The following is an 18746-nucleotide window of genomic DNA, read 5'->3' as shown; positions in this document are numbered from 1 at the left end:
CTCAGAGAGTCAGCTGACCCATGCTGACACGATAGCTCCCGCCTCTGGCACCAAGCAGTTTGTCTCCCTATTGTACTCTCCTCTCTCACCCTCACATAAATAAACATTTTAAAAACATCACATTCCCCAAGTAAACAAACAGAAAAAAAAAGTGAAGAACCAATCACTTTAGAAAAATAGTCAACCAAAAAGCAAAACTAAATTCAAAGCCCATCCCACCCTCTAACAAGGTCCCTGCAAGACAGATCAACCGTTAAACATCCACACAGCCCATTATTTCACATAGAGCTACTTAAATTTTTACAATCCAGCACGGCAAATCGCTGCCACAGTACTTCTCCAAGCTTAAGTGTCTTTTAATTCGCCTCCAGCTTCATTTCTTTAATAAAGGTCCATACTACGTCTAGCGTTTCAAAGTAGAAGTTCTGTTCCTCATGCGTGACCCACAGGCGCTGGGTACAGCATCACAAACTTCATCCCCTTCTTAAAGAGGGTCGTTTTTGCCCAAATGAACCCAGCTTGCCTCTTGGCCAAATCCGTTCCCAGGTCCTGATAAATGCGCTACTCACAGTTCTCCCACTTGCTGCTCCGTTCTTTCTTGGCCCACCGCAAAACGTGTTCCTTGTCCATGAAACAGTGAAAATGTACCACCATGACCCTCGGCAGTTCATTCGCTCTGGGCTTCCTCGCGAGGGCTCTGTGCACTCTGTCTAATTCCAGGGGCCGAGGGAACGCCCCAGCCCCCATCAACTTCTCCAACATGTCCGTCACATTGACCCTCGCATCCGATCCCTCACTGCCTTGAGGAAGGCCAACAATTCTGAGATTCTGCCTCCTGGACCTATTCTCCAGGTCCTCCAGCTTCTTCTACATTCTTTTCTGGCGGTTGTTCATCATCGCCATCTTGCTTTCCAGGACGGTTATATACTCGTCTTGCTCGGACAACTTTTGTTCGACCTCCTGGATCCCTCTCCTGTGGATTTCCTGATTCTGAACCACTTGATCAATCGAAGCCTTAAATCAGGTACAACGTGTCCTTCTTCAGCTTGGTGAAGCAATCTTTGAAAAACTTGGCCAGCTGTTCTGTCGACCACTGTGCCGTCTCCCGCGGCCCTTGTCCTCCGCCATGTTGTCCCATGTTACCAGCTCTGCTTGCATCTCCCTTATAGGACTTTGTCGTCACACACGTCCACTTTTGGTCCAATTCTCCATACACCGGAGGGGGATTTCTCCTTACCGTCTCATTCTTCACTGCTTTATCCCATAAAATCCAGAAAAAAAAGCGGGTGAAAAAGGTCCAAAAGCCCGTTACAGGCGGGAGCTATCAAATGTGCGACCTACCCCTCCATGGCCGCCACCGGGAAGTTCACAAGTCCTTTTAGATACAGCAGGAAAAAGGCAGCGGTCTGACCGAAAATTAGGACAAGTGCTAGCATCCCTGTCAGAGACAGAAGAAATACATCCCAGTGTCCCAGCAACAAAGAGTCACTTTAAAGAATTTTCAGAAGGATACCAGCATCAGTACGCAGATTAAGTACAGTCTAGAGGGGATAATTGGCCTGGACAATCTAACACATGTAGAGAAGGAGCTTGGATTATTTTGATCCACACGAAAGTGAGGAGGAACAAAACATAGATGGGATTGTTACGGTCCCTTTGATGGAACAGGATGAATCATCATCTTCCTCAGAGAATAAGGAAAAAAATAAAATCCAGAAAAAGAACAGGGAATAGAAGAAATTCTAAACCAGCAGACAGGGGGATAATAAATCAATTGGGCAGTGAAATATGCGGCTGAAACTAATGGAATAGCTGAGAGATCTGTACGGAAAGTAAAGGATTGGATAACCAAAAATCAGAATGATAAAATTTGGGATAAAGACATTGAGAGAATAGTGTTTGATCTGAATAGTAACCTTGAAACCTCTGTCTTCAACAGACCAGAGTGCATCAGGCCATTACCAAATAGGAGAGGAAGTGTGGGTGAAGCTACCAACTAAAACCACACGAAAAGTAATCAGTGAAGCCGTAAAAGAGAAAGACACGATCATTCAGGATTCGGGGGATCACACAGTTCAGTTAGAGAAGCATGGAGTCTGGAGCAAAAGAAACTGTATTGGAACTAAGGCATCAAACCCAGTTAAATAATAAAAAAGGAATTATGATACTCCACAGACAGCCTATGGGCAGTGAGCAAAAGAAAGAGAAGTATGAGATTCTTCGAATCTTACTCAGGGGTGTAATGATAAAAGGAGGAGGCTTAACAGGCCTTAATTGTATGATGTACATAAATGATTAGAAAAACAAGCCAGTTAAAAAAGATAAAAGAGATGATGTCAAAGGAAATCCGGAAGTTCTGGAGAGGGCACTTCTTGAATATCTAAACAAGACTAGAAAACCCAAATTAAGAATTAGGGCCCTCTCCAACCTTGACCTGTTTGTTTGATTTTTCAGATGGAGAGAATGATACAGACCCATTTGTTTGGAAGGAGAAAAAGGTTTACAATCAAGAGGGAAATTAGGATCAGGGTTGAAGAAGGAATGGAAGTAATTAGGACAGAGTAAACTAGGTGGTTTAAAATGGGGGGAAACAATTTTAATGGGGATTACAGTAATTAGTTTGGGACTATTAGTATGGTTAATCGCATTAGGGAAATCAGGTGAAGTAATGGGATATGGAAAGGTCGACACCAGGTTGAATCATATAGAACACATAATAAAAACAGGAATAAACAAATGTTTAAATATAACAGAAGAATTTTGAGGACATACAGGAAATAAAACTTAACAACAGTATGTTAGAATCAAGAGAGAGCACCAGCAACATGTTCAGTAAAATGTGGGAGTGCTTACAAAGAGCCTGGGATACACACTGAACATATCAAACAGATTTAAAATTTTAAACAGTAGGAGGGGAAAACTAATGATACTCGATGGTACCCAGAGAAAGGGCAAGTTACGATAGGAAATGCATTACAAAATAAAACCACTAATAGGAAAATTATACAATTGGCTACATATTAGAGGAGATTATGACAAAGTCAAGAAGAAAACTTCTCGGTTGAAAATTATTACTGAAGAGTGAAACTTTCGGTCACACATCGCTGACTGGACATGTGTCCTGAATATCAGTGGATGAATGATCTATGGTCTCCAAGGGACGTGTACTAAGTGATGGATTTATTGAAGGGTTTCGGCAGGCAACAGTCATTGACGAGGAACCCCCACAGTTTAAAAAGAAAATAGTATTGAAGAAATTTTGTTTGTTGTTTAAGTTTGATGTTGCGGAGGGAAATTTACAACCAATGTGTTAAACGGAGTTGCCTTGAGGCATTATGATAGTTATTAAGAAAAGGTTGTATATCTTATTAAAAATTGTTATTTAGGTATGAAAAAGAACTTAACTCAGCTAAATCGCTGGCTTTTAAAGCAGACCATGCAGGCCAGCAGTACGGTTCGATTCCCGTACCAGCCTCCCCGGACAGGCGCCGGAATGTGGTGACTAGGGGCTTTTCACAGTAACTTCATTGAAGCCTACTTGTGATAATAAAGCGATTTTCATTTCATTTCATAAGAGATGCCAATTAATTGATGTTGTTAATACCATGTGTGGTTTATACATTTGGATTAATGATCATAAGTGCTGGCTCATAAAGCACTCTAGTAAGACCATGGAAATATGTGTAAATATTGTATTTTATTATTTTTTGTTGTTGAAGTTGGGAGGATTGCTAGAAATGTGTAAAGCTGTAACACATAAGCTGTTTGCGTGATTAATTACCAAACAATGTGTTAAGATAAGACTTACTTTCTTTGACTTTGTATTTGTAATGGTTCAATGTGGAAAACAATGGGTACCATTGGGTTGAACACCAAACAGCTGGATGTGTTAACTATTTCAGGGCTACTAGTAGGAACAGGTGTAGGTGGTTGATACATGACAAAGTCATCTACGAGACCAATGAAGCAAAAGGAATGAGACTATAACATACCAGCAATAAGTAAACAACATTTTTGGTCACTGTTGGATTGAGAGGCGTACTGATCCTAAGGGACATGAGGAAGCTGCTATCCTGAGGTAATATGCCATGGAGATAGTGGAACACACAGCAAATAGTTACTGTGTTACCTTTCTGGACAGCTGCCACTATAACTCAAGGTGATTTGCAAATAAGGAATAACCGGTCTATCAACACTAGCATGAGTGATGGATGAATATATGTCATGTTTCAAATGTCAAGAGTTGGTGTAATGAAAAATGGAAAAATGTGACATTTGGGCCGTGGGAATTGTCCTGGGAGGACTTGGGATTTTTGTTTGGGGAACCAATGGTGGGCGAAGGGAGCAGTTGACCAACTTGTGCTGGTGTCTTTAGAGGAACGGGACATAGAACAGTACAGCACAGAACAGGCCCTTCGGCCCTCAATGTTGTGCCGAGCCATGATCACCCTACTCAAGCCCACGTATCCACCCTATACCCGTAACCCAACAACCCCCCCCTTAACCTTACTTTTATTAGGACACTACGGGCAATTTAGCATGGCCAATCCACCTAACCCGCACATCTTTGGACTGTGGGAGGAAACCGGAGCACCCGGAGGAAACCCACGCACACAGGGGGAGGACGTGCAGGCTCCACACAGACAGTGACCCAGCCGGGAATCGAACCTGGGACCCTGGAGCTGTGAAGCATTTATGCTAACCACCATGCTACCCTGCTGCCCCAGGGACGTCACCAATCAGTGCCTTGAATCTCATGTCAAGTCTTTGACCATGTTGCGGGGTAGACAAATAGATGGTTGGCCACTATTTTTAACTGCGGGTGTGAGTGGAGTCGACCCCAATGGGAGTTTTTGTTGTTTATGGAAAAAACATTTTTTTGATTGGAAAGGGGCGCGTGCTGGGACTCGCAGGGGACGTTGCTGTTTCAAGAAAGGTAGCGGTTGACAGCGCGAGCGCTCGCGGTGACCCTTATTTTTAAAAATAACGGCAGTTAAGAGCAGTTGAAAGGCAGTCAGTTGGAGAAAGGCAGCCGGAGAAGAAGGCAGCCGGAGAAGAAGGCAGCCGGAGAAGAAGGCAGCCGGAGAAGAAGGCAGCCGGAGAAGAAGGCAGCCGGAGAAGAAGGCAGCCGGAGAAGGCAGCAGCCGATGACCGGAGCAGAAGAAAAAAGCAAACGGCATGCAGAGGCTGGGCAACGGCTCCATAAAGCGAACAAGGTGCCAGCGGCTACAAAGAGCAAGGTCATAAAGAAACAAATAAAGAGCAGGAGGAAGAAAGAAGGAAAAGCTGTGAGGCTCGCTTTTAAAAAAAAGAACAAGCTGCCCAGAAAAAACATTGGAAGACCCAAGACTAAATGAATAATGATTGACAAGGAAGACCTGAAAGTCTTACTACTGGCCCAAAGCATCTAAAGAAAAAGATCTGTTGTATCCTTTTAAAAAAAATTGTTTTAATCTTGAAAATAAACTTGTGTTAAGTTGATAACCTGAAAGAATTGTTATTAATTCCAATTGTGAAGTTCACTTATTCTACTTAAAAAGCCTGACCCGTGAGTGGAGCTATTAAGTGATAGGTAAATGAAATCTTCCAGGAAGATATGGGTTATACCAGTGATTAACTTGAAAAATTAGTTTGATCCGAATAGCACCCACCTAAGTCTGTCGAGGAGTCAGGGGTACAAGAGAATCCCTGTTCACCATATAAACTCTCTCGACCCTTTTTGGTTTAGGGGGAGAATTCCTGGTGATTTTAACTTCAATCCACGACATCTTTGACAATCTCCACTTATCGCTGACCCTCTGTCCAGCCCCACTTCTCCATGTCCCCCCTCACAACAGTAAAAATCTGGCCCCATTTCCAGTTCTGTCCAACTCTGACATGCAGTCATCCAGACACGAAACGTGAGCTCCCTTCCCTCTCAACAGATGCTGTCAGAACTGCTGAGATTGTCAAGTATTTTCTTTTTTCAAGTTTGCATCTGCAGTAATTTGTTTTTATATCGATATAAAGTAATTGGCTAAAGAACTAGAGGATACTGAAATGAAAAATTTACACTGTGTTACGATGATCTGGAAAGGACTACCTGGAAGAATGGGGGCTGTTAATTCCTGATTCTTTGTGGCCGGTCTGGACTCAATAAAATCTGAGATGGATTTGCAGGTATCATATCATTTAATAATAACTAACTTGCAAGGCTGACTCAATCCATAGGACCTCAGGACACACACACTGACTTCTGAGAGCCCAGGATAAAGAGAACCTCAGGACAAAGGAACACTGGAGATATACTTCAAATTACATCAAGATTCGCATACAAACTTCCCATTGGTCATTTTATACACCTTCTGACCTGGCCATATATCCTAATTGGCTCACTTCGCATTTTCCCAATCCTGGCCTCTTGTTACCCAGCATCCTTTTCACTATTCTCTCCACGAGGCAAAGCTCCCCTCCCCCTTCCTAGCCATGCTGTGCTCATCCCTTTGTTCTCTGTCTGTGAACTCATTACCCTCAGGGTCCTACTGTCCATCATATTAGTTTTCTCACTTCCTCAGGGCAGGAGATTCAGGAATACATTTCAAAGGGGAATTGGCTAAGTACTTAGTGGTTTCTTCCCCTGTAATAATATTCTATGATTCTGTTTGAATAGTCTTAAGAGTCAATGTGGTTGTGTCACATTTGAGATTTTCATTAATACTGTAAACTTTGTGGAGGGCATTCAAATGCTTACAGAATCAAAATTACTTGTCTCTATTAAATGTCTAACAATGCAGCTTGTAAACATTTAGCCTTATTCTCTCAGGGGGAAATCACAGAAAGGGTTCAATTCAATGCAGGCAGCACCTGTGATAGGTACCCCATGACATGCTTCATTAAGTCTAAAAGATCGCTCGTTGGACAATGTTATCAGAAGCCGGATTTACAATGGACACCAGAACCGCTTCAAAATGGATGAGGCTTTTATTACCCGAATATACTAAATGACATAGTAGGGATTTCATAGGAAATTCTGTGTTGGACACTTGCATCAAGTCCCTGTCAACACCATGTTATGTCAGGTATCAACCACTTTACTTTGCAGCATCACCCACAGGAAAATATTCCTTTACTTCCATTGTCTACAAAATTGGTTAACTGGAAATTCCTGAGCCTGCAAACATGCACCATGAATTATACACAAGAAGGATTGAAAGTGCTTACCATTACAATAAAACAAATGGTGAAACAAAGCAAAGCGCTGCACAACATATGTGCTTAAACCTACTCGTGGTGAAATGCTCCACTTGCATCCTATTTAAAGGAATAATTTCTTGCTTTCAATAGGAACAACCAGATGAAATCTCAAACTCCACAAATAACTCTTTAAATGATTTCAATGCACTTATTCAGGTGAGAGAATAAAACACTTTTTGTCACTTAATCATGTCAGAATCAAACACTCCAGATAAGCATATGTCAGATACAGTCATAATCTTTCCAGCAACACACTTCAACTTCAGCCTCATTAACAGCATTTTCTGACAAAACAGATTTTTCATACTTGCCCTCCTTAACTAAGAATCTAGTGGCTGGTAGTTCATCACACAATTATGGACTATTCTGATTGAGAAGGGTAAAATGAACTCAGCATCTGGCAGACTGATGTGGTTTCCAGCACATTGTTCAAATATTCAATCCCAAATTCCAAGATGTCACTGACAGGATGAGATGGAATGACCTTCTTCAGCCAAACCTAGTGGGCGAAGCGAAAGTGATGGTGTTCCAATCCGTTGTGCCACCAAGTCTCAGCAACTTTACACAAACATGTTAGCCAGCTGAAAACTTGAGTGTTGAACACTTCCATGTCATTTAATTTAAAGTGGTGAAACAATTGAACCTTTCATCTGAGTTTGTGCGGGAATTGTTACTTATTTTTCGGTGCTTTTCAGGTTAAACTGCATCAATCCACGATGGTGGAAAAGTGATTTCCTCCCTGGCTTCTGCTAAGACCACTCTTGACCCAATAGCTAGTGATGATTCTTTTAATTTTCCCTCTCTCCCTGTGGGGTAAGCACCTAGCTTTCACTCACCAATATAAAGAATCACTCGACAATATAAAGGCATGAAAAGAACCCCATCATCAACATACCATTTGCCAGGTTTTGTTTTCTTCAAGTCAATTAAATCTTATGATCTGTGGTGTTTCCACACTTCTAAAAAGAATTCTGCTCCCATCGTTCCATTTTCCACAATCTGTTACAATTGCTAAGCCAGATGTGGCTGCATTAAATGGACAAGTATTTATTTGATTACAAAGCAATTAAAATATGCATTGGAGATGAGAATTTATCCATTGCGGGTAACAAATTACATTTAATATTTCTGAATGGATGAGAGAAGAGAGCTCGAAAAAGGTTAAATGAAGATAATGTTCATCGAGACATGGTTCTTCAATGCAGCACAACAAAGTTGGACAGGGATAGACTAACCGTTTTTGCTGAAGCCGCCATGTTTTCCATTTCCTCATGAGTCACCCAGACATTTCCAGAGGACTATGTGGAAGGCCCAAACAGCACAAGGACAGTCCAGTAAGCAGTGTTAAAGGAGAAAAGTGTCACACAAAAGGAAGAAGTGAAGCAAGAGATAGTTCATTGAAACATACATTTTCCATGCATTGTTGCTGCCAGAATAAATGCCACAAAACTAAACAAATAAGAGTTTCAAAGCCTCGCTAACACTCATTCCCTCAAGGTAGGTCCCCACAGCCCCCAAACTGTGCTTCCCACCTACAATGGAGAGTTTGAGCTGCAGGCCTCAACTCCAAGAATACTCTTGACCCATCAAGCTGCAAATGCAGATTCACAGGTCAGGAATGGTCTTTCCTCCCGCCACAAAGGACTGCTCCTAATCTGTAGACCATCCTGCCTCAGCAGCCTGGCTGAGATCTTCCATAGGTAATTCACAAAGGTTAGAGATTAATGCGATTTGGATCCACACTCAGGCTGATCAGGGTGTGAATATCTTTCTAAACTACATGAGTCAACACAGCATCATCAGAGCAAATGTAAAAAAAGGTTTTAACTGTCTACATTGAAAGGAGATCGAAAGTTGAGCAATAGATAAAGTTTAAAAGCATCAGTTCCAGGGCAGAGATGGGTATTTTTTTCACAAAATCATTTTAAACAATCCTGTTCTCCTCTGTTAAGCCCCAAATATCAGTGCATACTCTGCAATACCAAGATGGTGCCTCCCTTCGAAGCATGCTGTTTCCATTGTTATCCATATACACCAATTTGTTTCTCGATCAATTGTGAGCTGCCATTCTCTTCCTCCACACTCGGCTTCCACTAATGCTTTAGGAAATATATTAGAATTAATGTTTGGTTTAAATCTCTCGACACAGGGCATACCCCTCCTTTAAATGGTACTGCATTTTCACTTTGTACGCCAAGTTTTCAAATCATGAATAATTGAGCAAATCAAAAAAATAGATAACAGTAGGTTTTCCAGTGTTGTCCATTAATGGCACACAGTCCTAGAAATTCACCCCTTTAACCAAAACTTCCAGGGGGCACTTAGTTACTTGGCACATATTAACTCTCAGCCAGATGATGACCTTTGGTAAATGCAATCCGATGCCACATGGCTATATAATTTGTGAAATTGTGTTTTGCAGCATTGACAAATCCAAAGGATGAACCTTTCATCACCACATCCTTCAGAACACTAATAAAACCCACAGTGGTAAATACATCAGTACAGCTCATTACAATGAAGTGCTGTAGAGAAGTTTAAAACTGCCCTCTATTTGCATTATCTGAATGGGCAATACAGCTGGATGAGCCCACTTGCTTTGCATGCTGATACAGGATGACTCCTTAGAACAAGACATGTGCCTAATCTTAATGGAAGGACCCCTTTACGACTTATCAAGTCCTTTTACATTCAAAGTCTAATGAATGTTTGGTTTGACATGATTCTAAACTGGTGTTAATAAATACAAGGGCATATAATACTTGAATACGTACTAAAAACATTTAAAAATAGATGGAATATATTAAATAGAAGTACTTCAATTACTGTATGTATTATTTATACAATCTAATTGAAGGATTCATACATTATAAACTAGAAGACACTTTATAACCATCTTCACAGTTTTCAAACCACTCCAGTGATTCTATTCTTCAACAATATAACTGCAAACCTCAATTGCACTGGGGACGTTTGTCCATTTTATTATTTTCTTAAGTACAGAAGTAGGATCACCATTACAAAATTACTTTTATTTTAAAAGGATATTATTGAACTGGAAACATTCATACGTTTAATAAAATATTTTAATATGTTTAATAAAAGATCAGAATTTAAGACACTTACTGCATCCTATATATATTATCCAATATATATGTATATACTGCTATATTATATATATATTTAATAATTGTTCATTTCTATATAATTGTAGTCCTGTTCTTTCTGGAGTGGCCCGTATGATGGATTACAAGGGAACCAAAGACATGGGCTGGATTTTCAGAGTCAGGGAGACACCGCAGACCTTTAATAATGGTGGGTGGAACCCCGATGCAGAAGCTTTGCCCCCATTCCAACAGATCTAATTTTTGGTGGGAGGGAGGGAAATATAAACTCAGCAGGGCCATTTAAACTTAGTGTTGAATTCACAGAGACCGCATTTTAACTGTTAACGTGCAATGCAGGAGTCATAAATTGATGGAGTAGACATTAAATGCTCTTGAATGTTGGATGCAGTCTATTTAAGTGTCGCGATCTGAAGTTTAAAAAAATAATCGCCTGCTGTTTAAACATGAGGAAAAACAGGAATAAGCTGCCAATGAAAGTTAAAAAAATTCTCAGCTAGAATGTTTTGATTGAAAGGCCATTCAAAGAACAAAGAACAAAGAAAATTACAGCACAGGAACAGGCCCTTCGGCCCTCCCAGCCTGCGCCGATCCAGATCCTTTATCTAGACCTGTCTCCTATTTTCCAAGGTCTACTTCCCTCTGTTTCCGCCCGTTCATATACCTGTCTAGATGCCTCTTAAATGATGCTATCGTGCCCGGCTCTACCACCTCCGCTGGTAAAGCGTTCCAGGCACCCACCACCCTCTGTGTAAAAAACTTTCCACGCACATCTCCCTTAAACTTTCCCCCTCTCACCTTGAAATTGTGACCCCTTGTAACTGACACCCCCACTCTTGGGAAAAGCTTGTTGCTATCCACCCTGTCGATACCTCTCATAATTTTGTAGACCTCAATCAGGTCCCCCCTCAACCTCCGTCTTTCCAACAAAAACAATCCTAATCTACTCAACCTTTCTTCATAGCTAGCACCCTCCATACCAGGCAACATCCTGGGGAACCTCGGTAAATGTCAGAAAAAAAAATTACTATCTGTTAGTCCACCATTTGAGGTTTTTTCAAGTCTTCATTGAAATTTTCGAGGTCTTATTGTACCATTATGAATGGTAGGCTTAGTTTCAAAAGCTACAATTATCTCAACAGGAGGTTTGGAGTTCACAGTTTGATTAACAGTTTAAATAGGCTATTTAAAGTTTAAATGTTTTTGATGTGGGGTTTGAATAGAAGTTTGTTTTATAGAGAATAACCACTTTAGGACATTTAAAAGCTTTTGATTGATTTCAAGAATGGGAGTTTTTTTTAAACTGTCAAGTGTGTATGAGTGAGAGCTACATTAGATTGAGACAATATTTTTTTCATTTGCACACAGCACCTGGGATCTGTCCATGGTGGATATTGGGTGACTGGCTATGGAGGTGGCATGGAGGTGACAAGAGATAGATGGTGGTATGAGTTGGCATGGATAGCATGAGTTGGCACAGAGGGGTCATGAGAGTGGGTGGAGATATGTCAGCATGGGCAGCATGAGTTGGCATGGAGATGGATGGAGATATGGGGAGTGAGGCCAGGGCTGGAGGGCCTAATAATTTCGAAAACAACTGTGACAAATCCCAGAGAACCAAGGTGAGCCTTCAAATCATCCCACCTCGGCATTCATGCCCCAAATCTCGTTCCAATCTGCCTGACCCTGTCCCAGACCCCTCCCCAGCATGAACAGAGACTAATGGGACCCTTAAAACCAAAGAGTGTCTGCCGAGGTGAGAAATCTTTCACCTCAAGCTACCTGCCTGTCGCGGAAATCAGGGCAATGATGTGTGTCCATTAAAAGTGTCTTTAAATCTTCAGTTATCTCATGTGATAATATATCAGAATCAGTTGTCTCATTAGTAACTTCATTGAAGCCTACTTATGACAATAAGCGATTTTCATTTCATTTACTGTTTATCCCCCTATTATGACTATCAATTTTGTTATATCTGACATAGTCACCCCGTGACTGCGTGGGTTTCCTTCAGGTGCTCCAGTTTCCTCCCACAAAGTCCCGAAAGACGTGCTTGTTAGGTGAATTGGAGATTCTGACCGAACAGGCACCGGAGTGTGGCGACGAGGGGATTTTCACTGTACTTCGTTGAAGTGTTAATGTAAGCCTACTTGTGAAACTAACAAAGATTATTTACAAATTCTACATGATAAAATTCTTGAATCTACCCCGAACAATGGAAATGCGTGATTTTATATGTTCGCCTTACATTTACCTTCACTTTATGCACAAGGTTGATCAATCAACTTCTCCTTGTCTCAACATCGCTTTCTCAGTACAAGCTTTCCAATTCAGCTCTCCCATGTATATATCAAAAATAAACAGGTGCAGGTCATCATAACTCTCTCCCACTTCAATTGTTCAAGTAACAATTCCAATAATGACTGGCATCTCCAGATTTATAATTATGGCATTTGGAGAGCCAACAATTGTATTCATCAACCTCTAATCAGCAATTGGAAAACCTAATCTGATTAAAGCATCCAGCTGTTGTTCTTCCTCCTTCTGCTAGCACAGAATATTTTCAATAAGAATCCACCTTGCCCATTCAGATATGGAGATTTTTAAATTCACCCTGGTTCGCAATCTTTCCAAGCGTTTGAACTAATATTTCCAAAACACAAATTAATGCCATTCCCCTACCGTTCTTGATGTTGGTGGTGCTGATGGACTTGTTAATGACACCATCTCCTGTATTGCCAGTCGGAGCTTCAATCGATGAAGTGGGTTACTGATTCCAATCTCCCTCTGTATCTCTGTGTCAGACAAGGCGGACATGATGGCGCCACTCTTCACGTTGGCTCGACAGGCAGCGACGTACCAGGCGGGCATTCCCACCCACAGCTGTTTCATGTGACAGAAAAGATGGAAAATCAACATTACTTTCTACTATACATGCTGGACAGCTTTCCTCCTGCTCTATTTTGTTGCTGCCTGACTGTAGTGAAAACCTAAATTACAATTAATGTTTGGGTAAGAGGAGAGATTACCCTTTGCTGGCATTGGTACAGGTCTTTTATATTAATGACTGCAATAAATATACATAACCTGAAGTTGGACAGCCAGGGCAACACATGCCACAGGGTTTTTTGTCCAGGCAATTCTGTTCAGCATGGAGCTACAGTCTGACAACCCCCTTTGCTGTACTTAAGGTCCAGAGGGTTCATCTGGCCCGCAGATAGTAGAAAAAATGAAGGAATAATCTTCTCAGATAGGAAGTTCACCATTTCCAGCCTGCATTTCTGATTTCTTGCAAACACTCACTTAAACAATGTCGAAACACACGAGCACATGGCTTGGGTGTTACATTATCTATCCAAAAATCACATCCAGTTTCCCTGTCTATTCTATGTCTGAAAATTAACAAAAGGCTCAGCAAATGCTTTTAACTGTAGACTTCATCTCTACGATAACACGTAGCAAGCTTTTTGAGCCTGAGAAAGCCATGTTAAAAAAAATGGGGTACTTGCTGCGGTGGACAAACAAAAGGGAATTCAAAAATGACAACATTGTGTATTTCCAAGGCATCTTTGAGATAGAAAAACATTGCTTTGCAAATTTTGCATGTGCATCCCGAGGAACAGATCAGATGGGGATGGGAGTAAATTAAAAGGACGGTTCTTAAAAGAATACAAGAAGATGGATACTTGGAGACATTTAGATTGGAGGAATTCCAGAGTTTGGAACTGAGTTGGGGAAAGGCACTGCCAATGCAGGGGCGCAATAAAGCTGAAATCATGGGATTTACGGACATGGATTAATTTGAGACATTGTAGGTCAAAGAGATTAGAGGCAATCGGTGAGCAGGACCTTGTGCAGGATGCAGTGCAGAGTTTAATACAAGCTGCAATTTATGGGGAGCGAAAGATGGACGACCTAAATGGCATCTATGCAATCGAGTCTGGAAGTGATAACATTATACTTGATGATTTCAGAACTGGGTGGGCTGAGATGGAGAGGAGATGGGTGATGTTAAAGAGGTAATTTTTAAAGATGAAAAGGACACAGGATCAAGGAGAATGTGGAGCTTGTAATCAGTACGACTCAGTCTGAGACAGTCACTGGAGATGGGAATGGAGTCATTGGCACGGGAATGGAGTTTGTGGTGGGGACCAAAGGTGATGGATTTCAATATGAGATTGAACAATTTTTATGTGGTCTCATGGCTTCTTGAATTAAATGTATATTTCAGGTCACTGGTCACATTCTTAACTGGAAAGTGAAATCCAAGAAAGAAAATGGCATTTCTAATTATCTAAAAATCTATCCAACAAATTGCTCTACAGTTTAGAGTGAATTTGAGTCGAGGTTGAGATTTGGTAATAAATATGAAGCTGCAATATATCTGCATTCCCAATTTTAATGGTCGGACTGTCATAATACCATGTTGGACAATTCTAGGAATTTACCTCTAGCCACGATACTACTGTTGATCCATCCCATTGCGCAAATGGCATTCCTTTCCTCCGAGCATCCTCCAGCAGCTCATGCCTGGAAAACAATTATATTGAACATGGGTTTATCATGTTCCTTCTTTAATGCCTCACAAAACGCTAATTTGCAGGCTTCAATAAATATGGAAATCTCTGAAGCAGCGTCAAAGGTAACAACCTTCTGGACCTTGCTGTGACAGTAATAGCAAGTCTGTCGGCTCTCTCCATTATTATGAAGCAAATACAAGAGAAACTTCTGGTATACATACATTTATAATTAAACAAAGAATTCTGGAAGTTGCTGTCAGGATTCTCTGATCTTCCGCTGGGCATATTGTTGCAGCTCTCTCTCAAGAATGCGACTCGGCATTGAAATGACTGCACTAGTCTGGATAAATACCCATGAATTCCATAATAACGGCTGCACGTTTTAAGCCAAATGATCCAGGGGTTATTGATAATGTACTATGTGATAATTAGTGAACGGCCTCTCTCGCCCTGAAAAACATAATTGTTTAAGTGCCTTCCGAAAAGGCACTTTTCATCTTTTCTGAAAATAAATTGGGTTGGAGATTTTTTTTAAAATGCACTTTTTAAAAAACTGTTTGTGTCTCATATCTCCCTCCCTTAATCCAATTTGTATTTCCTCATATTTATTTCATTTAATTATGTCTTTTAAATCTAATTCATATGTCCTGCTTTATGCTTCCTAGTTTGGACTCCGCGTGCCTCAGTGAGGATCCGTCAACATGATCGATTCAACATGATCGATTGAAGAGCCACACACTGTTACCTGCACTGCTTATAGATCTCCAAAAGAGGGTGCCATGCGGTAAACGACATCCAATAGCAAGAGGCCTTCGCTCAAAAGTTGATCAACCTATTCTGGTCAGCTGTCAGTGACGTGATTGCTTAATGCCTTTCTACATTGCTCACTGAAAAACTTGAGCCACGAAAAGCTAACATCTCAAAAGGGAGGAATTTTATTTTTTTGCGTTATCCTTTCAAAAGCCAGGAACCCCAAAGTCCTGGCTCGTAACAAGTTGTCTCTTCATCTTTCACTCCATCTTGTGTCTCAGGTCACTAAACCTGTCCTTTTACCTAGCCCTATTCCAAAGCATTTCCTTTAACATTTGGCCAGTCTGTGGGTTGATTGGGGCATGGCAACAGTTTGCTGTGGCACAAGCAAGAAAGGGTGGAATGAACATGGTATTCCCATTTATAAATAATGGGCCACATCTCGAGAACTAAACTGACAACCAGCGACTTAATCTTAGTATTCTCTTTGTGTTCATGGTTTAACCATCAACTCCAAATAAAGACCCATGGTGTTAACATGTGAAATGTTACTTCTTATTGAAGCTACAAGGAAAATGAAAGACCAGATGTTGATTCAGGTCAGTATTGTTTTTAAGGTACACATCAGTCCAATAAACAAACATTTAATCTTAAATTGTATTCTTTCTTTTCTGTATTACAAAGAGGAATCTTTGTTATGTGACAAATTTAAGAATTGGGGGGAAAAAAAAGATGGAACATTTAGGAAAATTCCACTGCAGTAGAGACTGGAGATTAAACTCAATTCCTGAGACATCAAGTAAAAGTACAGGATTTTACTTGAATCCATCATCACTGGTGTGCACGATAACAAGTTAAAAAATTCAACTGCGTCAGAAAGGTGTCAGAGGCAGTGCTTCCTGCACAAGTTATATTTTGTATGTAAATGGATTTCAAGCACTGTGCAGTCAGGTTTTGGCAGCCTGCTGGTTCAAACTGTCTCAACACTGCAGGTGGAGGATTTAAAATTTGAGGAGGTTTCAGCAGTGTGATTCTGAAAGCCTTATATAGGCTACACAAGTCACAGGTTCCTCTAATCAATGTTTTGATGATGTTCTCTTTCTTGAAAATACATTTTAGGTTCAAAGGGAAGTACATTTTAGCACAAAACATCAATACTATAATCCAAACACTTCCTCAAGTCGAAAGTCAAGCAAGCGTTAAGAGGGTACCCTGCTCAGCACTGAGGATAGGCTGTAATTCTGTTTTCAAAAACCAAACCACGGGACTAATATAACATTAACATAGATTAGAATACATGGAACGGCCAGTTCTGCGAGATGAAAATAGCTTTGGAAAGCTGGTACGCTAAAGGTCAAGTCAACAGACCTTCCTTACTTGGAGCTGATTCATACTGGAATTGGGATACGCTTTCAAGACAAAGGCTTCCACTTGACATGTCAGGCCTTTGTTTCTCTTATCAAATATTGATTGGCCTTCTGCACTTTTATTAAGTTTTAACATTGGTGACTTCCAGGGATGAAGGCTGGAATAATTTTACTCTGTGAATGTATTCTGGTCTCAGACATATTCATTTAGCATTTTATCCAGGGCGGGGGGGAAAAGACATTGAGGACAGCATTCAGTAATGTCAAAGTCAATTCGGACACCTAACCCATTAAGATTAAATAAGTGTAACAAACAGGCTTTGGCCCGGCATGTAGCATAATAGATATGGATGCTGCTTCAATACAATCCAATAAATAAAAATATGGCACACTAACAAATGAGCTCTGCACAGTCACTGGTTCAGGCTGAAGGACTTCAACTGTCACAGATCCCAAAACCCAAACAAATCTTTCTTTAGATTATCAATTGTAACCCATGGGCTGACTCATTCATATTCCTTTCTCATGGCCCTTTCTCAGGGTACACATTAATATACGGTTATAGTTTTCTACGAGCCTCATTCCCAGGGACCTAATAAAATGGTTCATTTTCTCAAGAGATATTTAGCATTTAGGATATTAGAACAACAGCAACAACTGCAAAATCCCAATTCGTATAATGTCCCTGTGGAAAGATATTGAGTGGAGGGTAAGCACTTGAAAACAGAGGAAGCAGGCTTGAAAGAAAGTTGCTCTGATCCATGTTCTCTGGCAGGGAATAATACCGGCAAGGAAAGATGCAGAGCAGCCCTCAGAGAGGATGAAGAAACTCACTGCATTTAGTCAGCCATAAACAAAGCAAAGAGTGAAGAACTTGCACTAATTCGACGAGATTCACCCAACGAGACCCGGGTTTTGATTTCCAGCGCACAGTGCAATCCGTCAGAAAAATTGTTGGCCAGCTTGTTATTAATAGAATCACACTTCCATAAAATCAACAATCAGAAGCCAAGAGCAAGAGAAAGAAAAAACGCACCTTATCTGAATGAAATGAAATGAGAATCGCTTATTGTCACGAGTAGGTTTCAAATGAAGTTACTGTGAAAAGCCCCTAGTCGCCACATTCCGGCGCCTGTTCGGGGAGGCTGTTACGGGAATCGAACCGTGCTGCTGGCCTGCTTTCAAAGCCAGCGATTTAGTGCTAAACAGTTGTACTCTGAACAGAACTTACCCAGGACTGTTGGTAAGTGGATGGAATGAATGAAGGAATAAAGAGAATGAATGAAGGAATGAGGAAAATCAACATATTAACATACATGCTACCAGCTGCTATTAACAAACAATACTGGTGTAAAAATCAAGAAAAGTTATGACAGCAAATGAGCCTTATGGTTGGAATGGAGCTAAATATTAAAACATCAGAATTTCTCTGATTCTGTTCAATGCTTTTAAGCGAAGTTCAATGGACTATATTTTTCTCAGTCACACACATTGATCACAGGTACTCAAGAGGCTGCCTCAATGATCCTATAAATAAACCACACACCAGGCCACACAGGCAGAATTAAGGAAATTACTGTTGGGTGTGACTGCTCAATGATAGTTGTTCACCTAATAAGAATAATTTGTATTAGTGTTACAAGAAGGCTTACATTAACACTGCAATGAAGTTACTGTGAAAAACCCCCAGTTGCCACACTACGACACCTGTCCGGGTACACTGAGGGAGATTTCAGAATATCCAATTCACC

At 40.8% G+C, this 18746-nt stretch overlaps 1 protein-coding gene across 6 annotated transcripts in view; it reads right to left on the bottom strand.

The window, feature by feature from the left end:
* The window catches only part of LOC119978229 (liprin-alpha-2-like), a 768706-nt gene that overhangs the window by 46072 nt on the left and 703888 nt on the right, over positions 1-18746 (bottom strand). For 5 of the 6 annotated variants that reach the window (XM_038819687.1, XM_038819682.1, XM_038819684.1 and 2 more), the window contains 3 exons: positions 14807-14888; positions 13041-13241; positions 8469-8531 (listed from right to left, as the gene is read on the bottom strand). In XM_038819687.1, coding sequence (XP_038675615.1) covers positions 8469-8531; positions 13041-13241; positions 14807-14888 — 346 coding nt within the window. The remainder of the gene's footprint in view (positions 1-8468; positions 8532-13040; positions 13242-14806; positions 14889-18746) is intronic. The other variant, XM_038819685.1, reaches the window with a different exon arrangement.

The sequence above is a fragment of the Scyliorhinus canicula genome, chromosome 15 (genome assembly GCF_902713615.1).
Source record: "Scyliorhinus canicula chromosome 15, sScyCan1.1, whole genome shotgun sequence".
Classification (NCBI taxonomy): Eukaryota; Metazoa; Chordata; class Chondrichthyes; order Carcharhiniformes; family Scyliorhinidae; genus Scyliorhinus; species Scyliorhinus canicula.
The sequence above is the reverse complement of the archived record's forward strand: the minus strand, read 5'-3'. Positions and strand labels throughout refer to the sequence as shown.